A 20,209-nucleotide genomic window follows, 5' to 3' on the forward strand; every position below is an offset into this window, starting at 1 on the left:
CTGCCTGAGGGTAATGCTAGAACTAACAGTGTGATCAAAGACATATAAGCAAATGACAGGCACATATTGTTTTCACAAAAGTTACCAGAAAGTCTAACTACCTTGCTTGCTTTCTGGCCTTCTCTCACCTTCTCGCTTGCTTGGGGTTCACAAAAAACAAGTGTCCTTTATTTCTGATTTAACGTTGGGACCTTTGAAAAATCGTGGGATTCCAGCTATTTGTGTGCCTAGCTAAAGTAATGCGAAGTTTAAAGCTTCTTTTGTATTCTCATTGTGTGAAAAAGTTTGTATTCTGTTTGGTGTGAGCGGCTCTTTCGCAGAGATACAAAAACGCACAACAATTAATATGCACATGTACCAAAAAAAGTTAACTAGCATTCTTGTTTTACCTGGCATTTCTTCCCTTGTTCTCATGAGAAAGATTTGAATACTTAGATACACTGTACGTAGAGTCACACTAATCCCACAGCTCTACCTCTCTCTTCTCTGTGGTTCGCACACTCTGGCTGCTCTCATGAGAAAGCAACAGTCTGGGTTTGTTGGAAGGCTCCAGGGTGAAAGGTCATCTTTGGTTACATGCAAGACTTATTACAGGAAATATTGAGATGTGGTTATCTGGTATAGCTCTCCTCTCTGTGTATGTGCATCATGCCATAGATGGAATGTGAGTAACCATGTGCACTTAAAGTGTGTACATGTTTTTAAGAGTCATTTCAATTGGCGACATTTCAGTTCAGAGTCGCTCATTGCCTCAAGACCGTAGGCTTCACACCTGTGATTGAGGTGAGCATTGGGTCAGAAAAGCCCATTCCCCACACATCTTGCAAATGTCTTTAAATCCAACAAGCCTCCTCAAAATGTCAAAAAAGTCAGTGTTTTAAAGCACCTTTGTTGCAGATGTGAAAAGCAAAGGCCCTTTGTTTTGTGGCTGCCATTTTAATCTTGGCCAGATAAATCAATCGTGGTTTAGACGCTTGTTTACGCTGTGCCGCCCACTCGACAGGGAGCCATCAATCTTGAAACGAATGAATAATGAAAATTGTCTAAACATGACAATTTGAAAGAGGATACGAAATTAGAGCAGCCATGAATGTTTCAATGCGGAGACTTCCTCTTGTCTGACACTGAGGAAGTGGCCTGTGATTTTTGTGTGTTTCTGTAGTTCCCAGAGGGAATGTATTTGGTGACGCTTCTGTCTCAGCAAATGCACATGACAACATTAGGTGTGAAGTTGCAGAGAATCACACACAGGCAAAGATTCCCACACTTATGATGTGTGCATCATTCATGGATGCTAAGTACTGGAGGACTGATGTTTTTCCTAGAGTGTCATTTGCTCTGTAGTCGCAGTCACTTTGCGGTTTTCTGAAGTCATGCTTATTTGTCAGTGAACAGTGAGTAGAAAGGCTAAGATGCAGGCTCTTTGTGCTTTAAATTACTTGATAAAAAAACCCCGAATATCTGGCAGGTTTTTGGAAAAAACATGCTGCTTCTCAACTCTCTTTCCTACCTCACTCTTTCTCTTGTGCACACACACACACACACACACACACACACACACACACACACACACACACACACACACACACACACACACACACACACAGCCCCAGAAAACCCTCCTTTCTTTTTCAGCGGTGGGTAGAAAACAAGATTGTTCCTAATTGACTCCACATGTGGGAGAGTGTTCTGTGGGTCGATGCTCACACCGCGGTCCCCCCGTTCTACCCTCATCCTTTCCTCTCCCCCCTCTCTTACCCCTTCTCCCTCCATCAGCTAATATTGCAGCAGTAATATGTTTGCTCTCTCTCTCATTCCTTACTCTTGGCTTGTGGTTGAGGGGAGGCCTCCCGTTTGCGGGGTTCCGTGACGGCCATTTTCCTCAGGCTTAGGGGGGACCCCAGTATAGGGGGAAGAGAAAACGTCTGCATGTGTGAAATGCTCACTGTGTGTGGGAAAGTGCATATGCGTACGTGACGTTCTGTGAGGGGTGAGCTGAGGAGGCATAGAGTCCTGCCAGAGCAAGGAGGTCCAAATACTGGGCAATGCGATCAGGGAGACCTTGTGTGTGTGTGTGTGTGTGTGTGTGTGAGAGAGAGAGAGAGGTACTGCTGCTGGTGGTGGGGTGACAGAAACAGCAGGGCAAAATGGAAAGTCAAGTCTATCATACAGCCTTTAGATCTGGCTATACTTCAGTGTGTGTTTAGAGGCAGACTGCTTTCATGCACTGCTAAGACTAGCTGAAGGCTAACTCTAGTTGCTACGCTCGGGTTAACATTTGTATACAGTTGCTGCACTCTACTTATACTATTCCATCTTTCTGAGGCTGTATGGGGCTGATGCTGGAAAATCCAATCCTGCACTGCACTTGCTGACCTCTTGTAGACATTACTTCATATAAAGTAGGTGTAATCAGACTTTTTCGTCTGGTTCTTGTTAACTTTGTGCAGAAACAATTTCTTACAGTTTTTAAGAATATTGTAGCACAGACTTTGTACGTTACACCCAGCCTATTATTTGTAGCAAACCCTCTTTCAAAGTTGAGTTGATTAAAATCAGGATGTGTCTGGTAGCAAAGACGGCTTTACAGTCAGCCATGTTCCTAAAGCATGTCAGACCCTGTGGTTTACCCTTATTAAATTCTGTTGAAGTGCACCATACCACCGTTTCCATTTAAATGTCGCTTTTATTTGAAACTTTCAGAAACCCGTTTTGTGCTTTTCATATAACAGATTTTGAACTCTTTCAGTCATTGTTCAGCAACATTATTGGCAGTCAAACATTAATGATAAAGTGCTCGTTGTCTGTCATGTAAATGAAAAGTCAGTGGTGAGTTTTGGCCTGAGGAGGAGTTATTTTCTTTGGAGTAGCAGCTAGTTTGCAAATGGGCTTTGCTGGCTGGTGCCAGCTGCAGCACCTCAGTGGTCTGAGTGCTGAGAGTGCATGTTGAAAGCCCTTGGTGGGTGATGCTTTGAATATGTGAATGGGATATCTGATCGTTCTCAGCTTTTCTGAATGATCCATAGTGCTGTATTGTGTTGAAAATGTCTAATGCGGTTTGTAAATGTCATGATTTCTAATGACGTCTGACAGCATGCTGCTTTTTAGCAGTGCTCCCACAATTTTTTTTTTTTTCATTTCCAATTTTGTGGTTTTAATTTCCATTGTAATGAAGGGAACTTTTTTTATATATAAATTACCATAGGAACATATTCCTAACTTGATTTTCTGACAGAATGGGAATGGTGTAAGATGTAAAGCTTCTCCATCATGTTATTGTAACTGTGATGGTCTCTGTGTATCAGAAGGAATGTCAGACATTTAACTGGAGTTGTTTCCAGAGAAGTTCAGTAGGGAGGAGCAGCAGCTTGTGGTCTTTGTGTATTGGGCACTGCCTTGCACCTCCAGGTACCTGTGGGATGTTTGCAAACATTTAACATAAAAATCCACACAAGTTAACTTTTGTTTGACAGCTTGTATGCACCCAATAAAATTAGCAGGGATTAGAAGTCCATGTACATCAACAGTCACCCCGGCTCGTAAGTCTGTTTTTTCATTGGGTGAAATTGTGAAAGTGAAAATTTGGCTGCAGACGGAAGAGAAAGCAAGCTCACAGATTGTCCAAGGATTTGTCCTTAACCGACTTTTATTTGTCATAAATTAAGCAACTTGATGTCATAATGCAGTAATTTCTCTCCACATCTGAAGTCAGCAAAGAAGATTAAAACATGACACAAGTTAAGTGTGGCCATGTATTCTTAAACATTTTAAGAGGTTGTGTACACACTCAAACCCTGAAAATAATCATTTTCCTAATCTTGTCTTACCAGTGTTTTTTTTTTTTTTTTTTTTTAAATGTTAAAAGAAGATCCCTTTTACATACAAACAGCTCTTTTTGCTAGTCTGCGCTGTTGTTTATGTGCCTGGTGGCCAAGTTTACATAGAAGTAGTAAAAAAGGCGTCATGGCTTCTCTCCGTGGCTCTGTTCACTTGACAGCATTACAGCACACCAGATGAACCAGTCAGATTGCCCCAAAGCATTGGCCTGTCTCAGTGGCCACAGAAGAAAACAAGATATGGGGTTAGACCAACAGTTGTAGAATAAGTGGTAGCTTCATTCAAATTGCTCATTTCCTGTGTTTCTTTCTGTTGCTTTCTCCACCCCGGCTCAATCCATGAAGAAGGCATCACTTGAAGAGAAAGAGAACAGGGAGTGAGAGAGGCAAACAAACAGAGGGAGAGACTGAGTGGCAAACATGGAGACATGGAGGAGTTGTGACACAGCTGAAAAGGGGGGGGGGGATACACAGCTGTATTGAGAGTGATTATAAGAGGACAGCTGTGCCCTAGTCTGATTCTTTTCTCTATTTGACTGACACTAGATGGCAACGTTTTGCTGCAGAGCTTCTCTCACTAACCTCCCCTTCTTCCCCTGTCTCCTCATCAGGTCTTGATTCCTTGTTGCTTAACAATAGACTCTCTAGGGCTGTGTATACTTTATGTCTGACTGTGTGTTTCTGGCTGGGGTGATACTGGTGTTGGAGCTGGTCACAGGATGGGGGATTTGCAGTCCCCCCCCATCCTGTGACCCCTTGCCTTTCCTCCTGTTCCTGTTCCCCACTTTGAACGAAGCCATGACTGTCTGAAGCTGGAGGTGCTGAATCAGTCTGCTGTGGGGGAAATCTTGCTTATCTATGTGGAATTTTATTATTTTCAACTATTTTGATCGTGGTGGCTGCTGCTCTCCTCTTCCCTCCCTCTTCCTCTGTTTCACCTTGTCACGCAAACACAGGCTTGCTTTACATAGCCTTGTCTGTCTGTCTGCCACTCTGCTTCCTTCCCTTCCCTGTGCTGCCTCACCCTTGCTTATCACACCAATTAACATTTTTAACTTCTGCCACTTTTCCCCAGTGCCCTTCCCCTCTGTCTGTCTCATTTTTCTGTTTCACACAGGACTGGATGATTCATCATTTCAAAATTGCTATTTAAATTCTTACCACATTTTTTTTTCAGAACCGTGTCTCTCCCATATGCTTAACCCCTCTTCAGTTTCCTAGAATTACTAAACCTTCTTGTATTGCAAATAATTAACATAATGTAATACAACATATTCAAACATGTAAGAAATGACCATTTCTGCTGTCCCAAAAACTTGAAAGTCTATTTGTTTTGACAGGAAAGGATATCCCTTTTTTCTAGTGGGTACCAGTTGTTGTGGCAATGACTTGTTCATTTTCCCAAATGTCTGTGGACAGCAGGAATATTCAAACAAATAACACAAACACCAGCCATCTGTTCACAAGAAACTCGAGGAAGCTGTCAAAGATGTTTTCTGCCCTCAAGTTCAGTGTTTGTATAAAATACATCATAGCCTTCTACTAGAGGCTTTAAGGAAAAACAATGTAAGAATGATTTCCAGTCCTTCAATTTGTAGATCATAAATTTATGAAAAAATGACCACAATGGACAGTGTGATGACGCAATCAAGGCCAAACTTTTCCAGAAAATCTATGAGACAGTCTCTGCACTCCAACTGCACAAACATGTTTAACAAGACCGTTATTGAGTGAATTATTATTAAGTTCAGTAAGTTCCCGGGCACTGTTGAAGAGAAACATTTACCGAAGTTTGTGCTAAGAATACAGACGAAAAAAATCTGACTGAGAAGAAGAAATTCACTAAACTGCAAACCAGTCATTCAACCTTATGTTCACTAAATTCTATTTGTATATGCAGTGTATATACAATGTATGTGTGTGTATGTGTGTATATATATATATATATATATATATATATATATATATGAAAGATTATATGCTGATACTATAATCATTGTGTGTGTGTGTACTCATGTATATTTATGCTGGTGGTGAGGTCAGTAAAAGCTGAAGCTTTTCCTGGAACACCTCAATTTCCTTATAGTCTCTTTTCCACTGGTCCGAGAACCCACTAATACCTGCTAGCATTTGGCTTTTCCCTGCAATGGGAATGGATACAATCGACATTCACTCCTGGATCAGATAACTCTGCAATAGACTCGGGTTTATATCATCTCTGGCTCCAATCGGCAGTAATGTTAACATGACACCTGGGTGAACATAGTAATTTTGTCCTCTGCTTCTTTTTTTGGGGGGGAGGCAGTCGATGTGATGATGTGCCCTGTTCAAGCAGGGATCTAAAATAGTTCCGTTTGAGTGCTCTCCATGGTACTTTCTGTTGTGTGTTGCACTTCCGCTCCGCAGCCTTGGTTTACAGCAAGTTTTTAAACGTGACTCACCAGAGGTTTACCTATGATTAAACCTCATTTTAGTTTAAGATATACTGTATATGTCTCATATACGTATATGTATATGTGTATGTATGACATGTAACATTCATATATACATAAAATCGTGTGTGTGTGGAAGTTTCATAAGAGCTCAGTGGAGAGGGAGAACATGAATTATAGAAAACAGAAGAGGGTCTTCAGGGTCACAAACTTTTTTTAGTGCGGAGTCGCTGTTTTTCTCTCATATTTTGTTTGACTTATCTCAGGTCTGGCGATGCAAATTTAATTGATATGACTGTGCTTTTATTGTTTGTTTATAGTTGTTTCCCCCACAACAAATCACTGAACACTTTTAAACGGCTACTGAATGACTGCATAACCTTTCTGGTTGTAGATGTTTTTAACTGATTTTCACTGGTTTTAATGTCACTTTTGTTGAGCACTTGTTCTTTAATCTATTTTGTGTCTATTTATTTCTCATATGTTTGATGATTATGGTGCTGTTATAATGTTGTTGTTAACTTGTAGGTTGGGCTGCTGCCTGTCTTGGCCAGGACACTCTTGTGAAAGAGATTATCCTGATTAAATAAAGGTTTATTATTATTATTATTATTATTATTAATAATAATAATAATAATAATAATAATAATAATAACAATAATAATACATTTCATATTAGTTATTCTTATTGAAAACAAGAGTTGAGTTGGACAAATGTGTAAGAAGATACATATATGAATCCAGTTCCGCTGACTGAACATGCAGTTCCGATCTTTCTCTTGACTTTCCTTTTGTCATCTTTGACTGATCTTTATTTAATTTTATCTCCCTCTGCAGCATTTCTTTCCTCACCATAATTTCCTCCCACATTTCCTCCAGGTTCCCCCTACATAGATAGCCATGGCAACACCACACCAACAGGCACACACACATGCACGAGTGTGCATGCCCATAACCTTTCTTGATTACCCCTGACCTTCTGACCTGTAATGACACAGCTGCCACTTTGATCAGCCAATCAGCATGCGGCGCCACCCAGGTTCTCAACAGGGCTGCCACTGGCCTGATAACGACTTCTGTTAGGCCCTCGCTGATGCATTTCCTGTTTTGGTTGCTTCTTCGTTTTTTATTTTCTCCACCAGCTGGTCCTCACATTCCTCAGAGTTGGGGAGGGGGCAGGGGCATTGCCTGGATGTTTATGTTGCATGTAGGGTTGAGTGTGTTAGTGTGTGTGTGAGAGTGTGTTTTTGTGCAAGGGTATGACTGTGTTTGTGTTTGGTAGCCTAGATAGTGGGGTCGGGCTGAGAGGGGGTGGGGAAGGTGGAGGGGGTGCTTGAAATTGGGGGGAGGGTATGTGATGGTTGTTTACATGCATTGGTGAGAGAGAAATGGGGTACATCGTGGGGGTTGGGGGTGAATGACATAGATGGAGGGGATAATGATAGTGAACAGCTGTTTGTGTGCATGCGTGTGTGTGAGCACAGTTGGGGTGGATGGTTGAGAAAGGCAAGGTTAGGTGCGAGTTGGCTTTAAGGTTCAGCGACGGTTTTCCTATCATAAGATTAACAACGATATGATTTACTGTCTGTTGGTCACGGCTGCTAATGTAAACAGATTTGGTTGTGTCGTATTTGCTGGTGGCTGTTGTTGTTGTTTTTGTGAGCAGATGGATGTTAATGTCTTTGGCTCAGTGTCTATTTAAACAGTGATGATCTTTTCCTGAGAGCTCTCTTACCAGGGTCCAATGTCTCCAGTTAGCCGGCTGGGAGAAGACATGCCCAGACATGAAAACTATCAAGTGCACTTGCGAACACACACACATATACAGAGTCTCTAGGCAGATATATGGGTGCTGCAACCCTGCACTCGTATGTCTGAAGTTCCTTGTGATAGATCATAAAGGTATTTTCAGTTTTCAGAGTCATTTCTTGCTCACCTGCTTGATCTCTGCTTTTTCTCCAAAAAAAAGCAGCAAGGCTGGTACAATCTGTTTTTTCACAATTTGGTTTATACTGTAATTCTGATTCATATTGCGATTGGAAAGTATGGATAAATGTAATGTTATTTTCCTCCTTTCCTCCCAAAATTGGCTGATACCTGTCATATTTCTAATATAAATGCATGTCACATGTCTGTTAGTCTGTTCCTAACCCTGATATTTATCTAAATTGAATGGGACAGTGGTATAATATAGCATGTACAACAGAATGTTGTTTTTTTTTAAGTTAGTTTAAATCACCCCTGCTAATAATAAAATAAAGACAATCTCAGGCCCAGTAGACTATGAATAGTTTTGGGTTTTTTTTACTTTCCGGTCTCTGACGTATAAAATGCTGGGCCAAAATGAATATAGCCTCTCAAATCAGAACACAACAAAGTACATACGCCCTACAGTTAACAAGCTTCAAATGAACCTGAAAAATATCTTTTCAAAATCCTGATAACTGCTACTTTAGCTGTTTCTGTTCATCACACTAGTAGAAATTTTGGGAAGAAATTCATTTTTAAAACGTATTTTATTTAAAAAAAAAAACCAAACAAACAAAAAAAAACAACAACACACAAGTGTTTTTCCTTCATGTACTTGTTTTAAATGGTATGGCCTAACTCAGGATAACAGACGTCCCTGCCATACGTAGTCCTCCATGGGTACCGCACTGGAGTATGACAGACCCAGAGCCCAGAAGGAATGCCATCCTCATTTTACAGCATAACGCAGTGTTGAGTTTGTTTGTTCATTGTTAGATGCTTCACTGGATATAATGTATGCATTTAATCCAATGTAATTTTGAAGCACCAGTCTCACTGTTTACTGTCACTTTGTCAGATATGTGCATGTATAAATCACTTCCAATGCAAATATTAAAATTTACTTATGTCACATTTCCTACAACTGGTGTAACCTCAAATGTACTTCTACATAAAAAGCATAACCACCACAGTAATACATCAGATGTTGATGGTATCAATGTAAACACAGCTTAGTCTAAAAGTCGGCAGTTTATTTTTCGCATCTGTGCATAACAATACACATCTGTCATCGTCATTGTCCACCATATGGTTCATAGATCGTAAATGTAATAGTTATTAAAATGCTGCAAACATACAGTATACCACCACTAGCCAAAGCTGTAAACAAGTTATTTAGCTGTTGCTGGGCTGTGGAAGAGAAGTCATTGTAATTGGAGGGAGTGTTGGGGTCATGACCCTGAACAAACCCACAGCAGGATTCTACTGGTTAGTGGTCTGCTCTCACAGTCACTTAAAGATGATTTCACTGTGCTCCACTCATGCTTAGCTAAGATTTTGTCCTCTATGCTCTCATGTCATCTCAAACGTTTGACATTGTACCTATTTTGTTTGAGCAAAGATCAGATGAGGTCTAAATTCGCTTTCCTTGTATCATTTAACATCTTCAGGCTAAATCTTTTTCATCTCACTCTCTGAGCTGAGAGGAAATAATCCAGGTTTACGAAGTACATTTTTTTCTTGGTATTAACTTTCTTTAATCCTTCTGCCTGAATTCTCTTCACTCTTTTTCATTTCTGTTACTGGAATGGTTTGCACCAGAAGGTCTGGATGGAGTCACTAAGGGGTAGATTTGTGTGTCTGTCTGTGTGTGTCAATGAGATAAAGTGAGAGTGAATGTGTGGCCCACCCAGAGGCCTGGCAGCCAGAGCTGTTTACAATCATCAGGCTACATCTCTTCTCTTCTCTTGCCCTCTTGCATCGTCTTTCCTGCCTCTCCCAGTTTTCTTTGACAATTTCTGTTCCATGTTTACAGATGAAAAATCTTCTACATGATGCAATTGAAGTTCTAGTACAGTATAAGCACAGTGAGGGTATAGTATCCTACATTAGCAGTTGGTATTGTTTTGGAAAGGATACCTTTTACTTAGAAGAGATGCACTATAATGAATATATTGCAACTTTACATTTCTGTCTTTCAGCATTAACTACACATAATGTTAGTATACTCTGTAAATGGTTTTTAATTTTTGATATAAGCATACAAAACCTAAATGAAATCATGGGAAATTCGGACAAAATCAATTATAAACATTTAAATAGAAAATGGATGTATGTATTCTGATAGCATTGCTTGGAATCCTATATTTATCCAAAAATTATGCAGAACATAATTGTGATAAGACATCGATCATCATTGTTTTTCAACATTTCCTGTTTATCTCCAAAGACGACACCAGAACATGCTTAACACAAACCATACACAGTCATTCTGAAGTGAAGACAACCACATCACTTCAGATAGCAGCAAACCTGTTGAGAGACCTTTGAGAGTGCTGTGCAAAAATGTCAGGGCACCACCAGCTTTGTTGTTTTTATGTCTGTCAAATTCAGCAATCATTGGCATTAGAATTGGAATGATGTGACTGAAAGCTGGTCTTGTATATTATCACGCTGTCAGTGAGTTTAACTCATACAACACATGTATGGAATGCTCAAGCATGTCTTGAATAAATCTGGCGTATTAGACCTTTTTCACAGCAGATATTTAGTAATATTAGTTGGTGTTACATTCCAGGTTTAAGAGAGCCATGGTCATGCTATTTTTCAAGGGTTTAGGGTCGGTCACAGTAAATATTTTGACACTTTAACCTGTGGAAGTGTTTTGTTTTTTTTCTGAAAATATTTTTATTTAAAAATTGCATTCAGACAATATATGGTCATAATAGCCAATTATGACCATATATTGTAGGTGCAGTATAGTAATTCAGTTTTTACAAAAGCACCAGCAAAATATTCTCATGAACATGCTGACCTTTGTTTGGTCATTTTTTAATGGATACAAGGAGATTGATGTTAACTTGGGATGACCAGCAGTTTCTCATGTTTGGAAAGCCCTGTGTGACAATATAAACCGAAGCAGACCTTGGCTTTGACTGATCACATTTTTAAAATTTTTCTCTGGCATGAAGGCCAGAGATGGTAAATTATGGCAAAAAGCTCAGACAAATCCACAACGCTCAGTTAAACCTAAAGAAACATGAATCAAATAGGTTGTTTTTTTTGTCCTTCTTTCTCCTTGGCTGCCAAAATCTGTAATATTACAGGATGACAGGTTGCCAAAACTCTGTCCAATAAACAACTACTTGTGAGTCCATCTGATTTTCCTTTACAAGTCTCCGTTCACTTGTAATTAGGCAGTGTGAACTTAAATGAACTGAATAGAAAAATGCAACAAAATTTAATAAGTGGTTGAGACCAAAGAAAACAGACTCACAAAGATGTGATCTCACCTTTAAAAACTGCAGTCAGGCTGCTAAAACCTGTTTTGAATGACTCTAGTAATTGGTCTTTTGTAGTCTAGTTGCCCTTGAGCAAGGCATATAACCTTCTCTTACTTGAAATGATGCTGGCTGTTCTTTAACGTGTACCACTGCCGGAATTGCTGAAAAAAAGAACACGATGCATGTCAACATTTCCCATAAATTGGGTTTATTTATATATGTGTATATATATGTATATGTACGTATATGTACATATATATATATATATATATATATATATATATACATACATACATACATACATACATACATACATACACACACACACACACACACACACACACACATACACACGTACACAACACACTCTTTTTACTCTCAGCAGGGGGGTTGCCCTCAGCTCTAATCCTGGTAACCTCACCACTGTGGTTTCTCCCTCTGTACTCTGCTTGGCTTTCCTACTGTGAGGTCAAAGAGTATTCGACCACAATGTGAACACCTCACTGTCTGCCTCTCTTGCTACTGCACACACATACAGTGCCACCAGCAAGACTCAAAATGTCTGTGCTTTGTTAGGACTTACCTCACAACAGCTGTATGAGCCACAGTTTCACGAGTTTTCATCCCGCATCATCAACACATCTCCTTTTCACTGTGAGGTTCAGATTTGTCTGTCTGTGGTCTTGATGACAACTTTCACCATTCGGTGACTTTGCAAATGGCTCACTTTCCCTTCCTTAAATATAGTCCGTCATCAAACGGAGGGGTATTTGATTTGTCACATGTAACAGTCTCATATGGTCACAATGAAAAGCTCAGGTTCCCATTTTGGCTGATCCCAGGCCGTTCAAGAATGGTTAGAATGTAATGGATTCAATCTCAAAGTTGTCGAGATGCTCTTAATCGTAGTCTGCGTTTGACCTCAAATAGTTTTACAGCTGTGAAACTGTAAAACTACAACTTCTTCAAAGTACTTCAAAGTAATAAATTGATATGTCATATTTGTTTTATTCCAGAAGATGTAAAACGTGATACAATAAAAAAGGTATCCTGTGGATTGAAATGATTGGAAAATGAAGTCAAACTCATCTCAAAGGGGTTAAGTAATCATTTCTGCAAACTTTTTTTTTTTTCTTTTTCTTTTTCTTGACATTTGTAGCATACCTCACTGCATAGCCCAGTCAGAGGCATTTTAATGCTGATGGGTATTTCATCTGTCACATTGCAATGTCTGGTCGTGCTCCAGTCCTGTCCGGTCATGTCCCCTGTTTTAACTCTCAGAGCAGCAGGTTGAATCAGCCTTTTGTGTCTTCCCCTGGTGACTGTGCCATAATGTTCTATTCAGCTCTAGGTTGAAAAAGTACCTTCCTGTTTTCATCAAAGACATTTTAACACATCAAACCAGAATAACCAAGGCTTTCATATTTCATACTTAAATCTAAGCTCATGTAAAAATAGAGTCCCCCTTTCACATTTCCCATGTATTGATTTCGCATGCATTCCAAGGTTGCCGGACACACATTTGTCCATTCTTTCAACATTCTTCTTTTTTTTCTCTAAAGGGGAAATTATTAGAAAGAAACACACACAGAATACAGTTGTCCTTTGTGTGTCTGTTTCCATTGCTCACTTGGTCTTGTTGCTCTCCTCTTTCCCATTTTGCCTGTGGGGGTGAAAACAGGATTACTTTGGTTTGTGTGTGACTCTGTGTTGTATCCGCTCGAGCCTACACACACACACACACACACTATATATGTATATATGTATATATATATAGATGTATGTATGTATGTATATATATATACATATATATATAGATATACATATATATATGTATATACGTGTGTGTGTATATATATATATATATATATATATAATCCCAGGTTAGACTTGGAAACCTTTCATTGAAAGACATTTGTAGCCTGGAGGTTTACACACCAGCTAAGTCTGAGCAGTGTATGCCAATAAAGACACAAACCAGTTCTGTTCAGCGTAACTGCTGTGAAAACAATAAGGGGACACTCGATTGTTGTTCTTTATTTGACAGCTGTCCCCTGTGAGTTGGTTAAAAAAGTCTGACTGTGATCCCCAAATGTGACACAGGGCAGACCGACACACTAAATGCACACTTCCTGGAGTAGAACAAGACTTTGAATTAGGTTTTAAAAAGGAAACATACACATACATACAGATGGGGGGGAAAGTGAGAAGGGTTGGTCTTGAGTCAATGACAACATTTGCCTTCCCCTCTTAACCCCACCAGCCTCCCCCCACACAGTCGTTGGAAAGGGAAACTGTGGGTGTAATGGGTTGTTCATGTGCGTAAGAGGAGTATGTTTACATCGCTAGCAGTGTGGGACCTTGTCCCAGTATTCCTGGATGGCAGCACGATTCAGTAGGGAGTGTGGGGAAGATGATGGCAGATTGAGCAAAAAGATTCCACTCGTGCTGTTTCATGTGTCATGTGGTCTTGGAAGCATAGTAGGCAACAGAAAGGAAATATGGAGGGACATAATAATGCCCGTCTGTCTTTCCCCACATTTGTCCTTTTTCTTGGACCACCTTTCTTCTCCTCCATGAATCAGTGTGCCCTCATTGACACTCCTCCTCTGTCACTCACACACATTTATAAATGTAGAGAGGCACAGTAGAGTTTTGCTTGGAAACTGAGGGTACACAGGTTTTACCAGTGCTGTGGTGTGATGTATAGATTTCCCAGAAACACATAAATACTGGCTGCCAGCGCAGTCGGTATTTATGTGTTTCTGTCGGTATGGAACTACTGTGTCCATCAAAAGCATGACACATGCACAGCACACATACACTTACAGCAACAATGAGACTTGTTTATCAAGCCTTGGTGCTTTTTTTGTTGTTTTGTTTTTTTGGGGGGAGGGGGGGATGAATCATGCTCTTTGAGGCCAGTATTATTTTTCACCATGTGTATACACGGTGTCCAATGCTGCACTGAATAAGTGGGAATTGTCATGCAATGACATTTGGTTCAAGTTGGGTGACGTCTTGTTTGGTTTACTGCTTCATTGTTCCTCCTGTTTCCAGGTTTGGTGTTTTTAGTGCCATGATCCCATCTTTCCTCATGCTGCCTCCTCCTCCTCCTCCTCATCACTTCTCCTCTTACTGCTGCAGCAAACTTCCTTTGGCGTGGTCCGCTGTTTGTGTTCTGGATTTTGCGTTCCTCGATGACAGCGTGTGCGAGTACAGGAGACACTGAGGGTCTTGGCAAGGCCATTGGTCTCTAGGTGCTTCTCTGGTGTTTGGCAGCTTTCTGCCCCTGCCTGACTAAGCCTCCTGCTCCTGACTGTGTCTGCACTCTCATCTGTCTTCATGCATTACTGCACCCACCCTAAAAAAACCTAAGCTCCTGTACTTTGCAGTACAGGCATTGCTGCAAGACAGGAACAAAGTAGCTAAAGGTTGTTTCTTTTATTCTCACTACTCGATGAATTCAGTGTGATGGGTATCATACAACAATAAAAGTAGTGGCTGAATGATGTTTGACGCCAAGTCATTCCAGTATTGTCAGTTCTCATGCATGAAGACTAGGTTTCTGTCGAGAACCCTGTGATCTCTGGGTCGTCTTGTTTTATGTTGCACTCCATATTTTGGATTAGTCGGTACCTAAGAAAATTGTGTTACAGTTGAACACAAAATAGACTTATTGGGGCTCCTAGTTTTTGTTTTTATGGAACAAAAGCCAGTTTATAGGGGGTGTTGAACGTAATTACACTGAAGTGGAAGTAAAAGATTCTTTTTTGCACCATAAACATGTCCTCCTTAACTGTTAATGCATTATTATTAACAGCTCGTTGGCATTTCCTCCCCATTTTCTCTTTTTATTATCAGAAGCCTATCATTAGCAGCCCTTGCAGCGACTCGGTTTGCTGTAAACTAACAGTTAACGGTGTCCTCTCAAAGCAGCTATTGCTACAAACTTTGAAACCATGGGGACATAAAAATAGCAAGAAAATTAGTTTAAAACTGGTCTACTGCTCGGAGCCACAAACTCAATGGCAATCGGGCATCACATAACTTGTGTGAGTGACTTTTACTAGTGTATATCCACTCAGCTGTTGAGCACCGAGTAATTATTTCCTTTGTCTAATCTGAAAACTGTTGTTTTTTTATGTGCATTGCTGTTACATAAATGTACTAGTTTAAGACTAAAGAGAAAGAAGCACAAACAGCATGCACCTGAGCACACGTATTTATATAGGCACAAGTATAAACACAGTAATAACAGCCGGGGCTCCTGCTGTAGGTCGTCCCAGTCAAGTAGAGTAGACAAGGCCAACTGCATCTGCATCTTTGGCTGAGTGTGAGCTTCATGTTGTGTCCCCCTTTGGGAATTAAACCATGCTATGCGGTAATTATATGCATGTTTCTCTTGGTATTTTGGGGGTTGTAGACAGACAAAGTAACATTCACATCAGAGCCAGACCATTCCTTAACGCCTACGCTCTGGCCCCAAACTAAGTATTTCACATATTTAGACAGAGTACTTGATTGACAATTGTGTTCATGGAAGCGATTCATTAAACAGTGATAGGTCTCTTTATCAAATAATTGAGCTGTTTATGAGTCATATAAAGGCATGTGGATATTTGTCAAGAGGAAGCTGCTGTTTGTTGTAGACGACAGCATCGCTGACCGTAAATCACTTGAGGAGCATTTGTGCTAATTAACAGTTTTCCTCGCAATCCAAACACAAACACACACATACAGTGACACAGGCGACGACACATCTAAGCGTAGTTTCATCATCACACATTTTGATTTGAAGGAAGAGACCGGTAACAGTGAGTGCTCGGTGTCCATGTTTGTGTAGGGATGGGTATCTGATATAGATGCAGCGTGTCGGTACCGATACTTATCAATACACTTATTGATATTTCTCCATTATTTGGTGTTGGAGTACAGGGCTGTGATGCAGAGCTGTAAAGGAACAGTGTACTTCCTACCACCAGAGGGCAGAGTATTGTGTTTAAACCCGATGACTCCACTGTAGTTCCCTTTGTTTAGGCATCTGTGACATCTGGGGCTGCGGCTTGAGTGTCATCGCTGGAATTATTTAGCATACAATGTAGAAGTTCTTAAAACATAATGACAACATGTGGAGTCAGTAGTAGTAGAGAAAGTGTTAGGTTCAGCTTTTTTTTTTGGGAATTAGGAGGCTGCAAAGAGGACGCTGCAGAGATGTTAGCTTTGCTCAAGCAGTCAAGCACGCTGAGATACCTCACATTTATTAAGTGCTGTATTTGTGTTTTCTGTGAGATTCTCAGTGTGGGCTCTTAACTTGCAGATCCATTTCTGTTTATAATAGAAGTTACTTAGCTTTAGCTTAATGTTTAAGCAGTGGTCCGCCATGATTTTTTGAGTTAACATACTGTAGATTTATTACACACCTACAATTACAAATTTTACCCAGACACGGGAGTTTAAGTTGTCGTGTGGATCCTTTGTGATTTTCTGTCCCCCACGTTCACTTTTGGGGTGCCCATCTGGTATTTAAGGGTGTGTCTGGCCCTTACCTCCCGTAAGATACGTGTTTTGTGTTATTTCCGTATTGTTTAGCATTGTCGTTATGCACATGTGGAGGTTTTCATGCTAAATTTGACACACTGTACATATGTTTATTTCATAGAGGGCACATTTTCCTGTGTTTCACATGGTGATGCGTGCGTGTGTGCGTGCGTGCGTGCGTGCGTGCGTGCGTGCGTGCGCCTGCACTCACTGACCTATGTTTTTTTTTTTCTGTTTATGGGCATGCAAACCTACATGTGAGTGTACTGTAATGTACTGTACTGTACTCTACAGCAGCCTGACACCGACTACGCTTGGGCCAGTGGTGCATTAGCTATGGCCAGAGATGGGTTGGTATGGAATAAATAATGGATACCATCCTTTCCCTCTGAATAAATCAAGACCAGAGAAATGGAGAGAGATGAGAGATTAAATGTGGGAGAGTTGGAGAAATTGAATGCCAGAGAGAAAGAGAGTGTTTGTGTAACTGGAAGAGGAATTGGAAGAAACAGTGTCCTGAATTCCAAGGGAAAAATACCATTTAAATAAATGGTGAAAGAAAAATTATTTTTAGTCGATAAAAAAGCAACTATTTTCCCCCTGTGAACAGACAGGAGCATGATGATTTATTGCCTTATTGATTTTTTTTTTGTTTGTTTTTGTTTTTTTTAACATTTTGTCTCTGCACTCTAGGCCCAAGGCCAGGTGTTCACCTTCCCTGATATCTTCCCGGAAAAGGAGTCGAAGCCAGAGGAGGGTTCCGTGGAAGAAATGCAGAACAACTTCATGGAGGATGAGAAGCAGAGGCAGAAACCCGACCCCAGGAGAGGAGGGGTCACCGAGTGGTTCGGACTTTGAGACGGCCTTTTGACCGAAAACTCTATGCGTGTATGTGCGCGGGGGTGTTTTGTCATCATGAGCAACATGTATTGGTTTACAATGCCATATTGTGATGTCACTTCTATTTCTGTAAGAAACGCAAGTATGTAGTAAAGAATGAGCTTCTGCGTGGGAGGCCAGCGACGTGTGTGTGTACGGTCGTACGTGTGTGTGTGTGTGTGTGTGTGTGTGTGTGTGCGTGCGTGTGCGCATGTATTTGTGTGTGTGTGTGTGTGTGTGAGAGAGAGAGAAAGAGAGTTTGCAAGGCTCCAGTCCAGTAACCGGAGCCAGAACAGAATCACAGGAGGAGGAGAGTGGCCCTGCTCCATCTTTCATGAAAACAGCCCACCGTACAGACTCTGCATCACCTCAGATGACCTCTTCTTTTCCTTCCCCTTATTCTTCCACCTCCTTGTTTTGCGTCTCACCTTTAGTACCTGTACTTTAGCATCTCCCGCTTCTCCCCTCAGAATTTAGCTTTCTCCTCTCCTCTGTTCCCGCTCTTGTCCTTCCGTCTGCTTGTCCCTGTCCTGGTCCTCTTCCTCACTGCCACACTGGGGAGCCCTACAGTGTCACGTCCCTACAAGCCCTGAATCTTGGCCAGTTGGATCGGCCTACATGGGCAACCCACATCCTTACCCCTTTTATGAGTTTGCCTCAAATTAATTGACCACTTTAAGTAAACAACAATTGAGATGTTGTTTCAGCAAGCAGTGACATGGAATTTGCTCGAGTGTTTTATTATATTGTGGCAGCAAAAGAGTGTTCAGTGTTGGTGTGCGTGCGTGTGTGTTTGACTAGGATGCGGAGCTCTGCCAGTGAATCGGTCGAACTGTAAGTGCTGTTGGAATAAGAACTAATAAACGGTCACTTGTCCAAAAGCGCTCTGCATACTTTTTCTTGTGCTTTCCTCGCCTCATCTCCCACGGCTGCTGCACTCAACAACTGGCACTTGGAGACTTTGTTTGCCACACAAGCTGGCCTGCGCGTGTGCCAATGTGGTCTGGTAGCTGTTTTGAAGAAGTAATGATCTGTGTTCTGAGTCGGGCCAATGGAGGACTGAGCTCTCTTACGGTAATGAGGCCCATAAAGGGGAGGGACCTCTCCCGGGCTCACTCAGACCCTCCATTATACTGAGAGGCCAAGGTTACAGTAAGTGTCCCCCAGCCGTGACCACTAATGTTGGCTTGCTATTACAAAGGTCCAGTCCCTGACCTCACCCAGCCAACTCGGCTATCACTAAGGAGAATGTCAATATTGAACCTGTTGGCCCATTGTCTGCTGCCTGGAACCATTCACCCCCTGCGTTGCTATAAAGCAATCTGATTTGGAACAAATCAAGCCTCCTGTTACACAGCCACTCCATTTCTTCTTCTGTCTCTGCCGTGTTTTCACTTTTGTATTTTTCTCTGCTTCTCTCCGTTGCCCAGTCTGATCATGTAGAGAAACAGCTGCTTCACAAACAGAGTAGGAGACCAAATTCATGTTGAACAGACCCCACATGGAAGTTGGGAAATCAAAGTGCTGGTGTTTGCCAAGCAATAATCTGTCCCTGTTCTCCGTCTGTTCCCTTTCAGGAGGATACCCTGTTCCCTATAAACTCAGATACACTTACAAAATCAGCTGCAGACATTTTATATCGCCAAACAGGCATTAAGACGCTGGTATTATCCCACTGTTTAAGGCCTGTTGACAGTACTTTTGTACACTTTGAAAACTGCTACTTAAAGTGAGAATGATGACACATTTTATATTGCTCAGACAGACGCACACACATTTGGCTAATGAGATCATGTCTTGCTCATACATATAAATGTCTCTTAGTCATTTTAGCTGTTTTTAAAGAACAGTTAATCAACAACGGCTAATAAACTGAAAAACAACACGAGGGTGGAAGGAGTTAAACAATGAAAGCCGTGGATCAATAGATTTGTTGCAACACGATCCTTCCTTAACAGACCGAGTCAAAGTAAAATCATTTAAATTGTACTTAAAATAAAACACAGATTTATGATTGGATTTTTCCCCATGATAATAGTTGCACTGACAATATAATTTGGGTTATAATTCTAATCAATAAAAATGTTACATGAGCTGAAGAAGCATAGACTTTGATTTTTAAGTGCTAACATCTGTGGAGGACCTGCCAAAGTTACGTAGTGTTTGGACTTGAATAAAACAAATGATTGTTTCTCTTCCCAGAGAACAGCGGTTTGATCCCACAATGCAGTGTTTTCCGCAACACTTTTGAGAGGCCGTGTAGTGTATA

At 40.9% G+C, this 20,209-nt stretch overlaps 1 protein-coding gene across 1 annotated transcript in view; it reads left to right on the forward strand.

Moving 5' to 3' along the window:
* mrpl23 (mitochondrial ribosomal protein L23) overlaps positions 1-18,823 on the forward strand; it is a 35,450-nt gene extending 16,627 nt beyond the window's left edge. Inside the window, exon 5 of the mRNA XM_058645945.1 lies at positions 17,755-18,823. Coding sequence (XP_058501928.1) covers positions 17,755-17,919 — 165 coding nt within the window. The 3' untranslated portion in view covers positions 17,920-18,823. The remainder of the gene's footprint in view (positions 1-17,754) is intronic.
* The last annotated feature ends 1,386 nt before the right edge of the window (positions 18,824-20,209 follow it).

This window comes from Solea solea, chromosome 12 (assembly GCF_958295425.1).
Source record: "Solea solea chromosome 12, fSolSol10.1, whole genome shotgun sequence".
NCBI lineage: Eukaryota > Metazoa > Chordata > Actinopteri > Pleuronectiformes > Soleidae > Solea > Solea solea.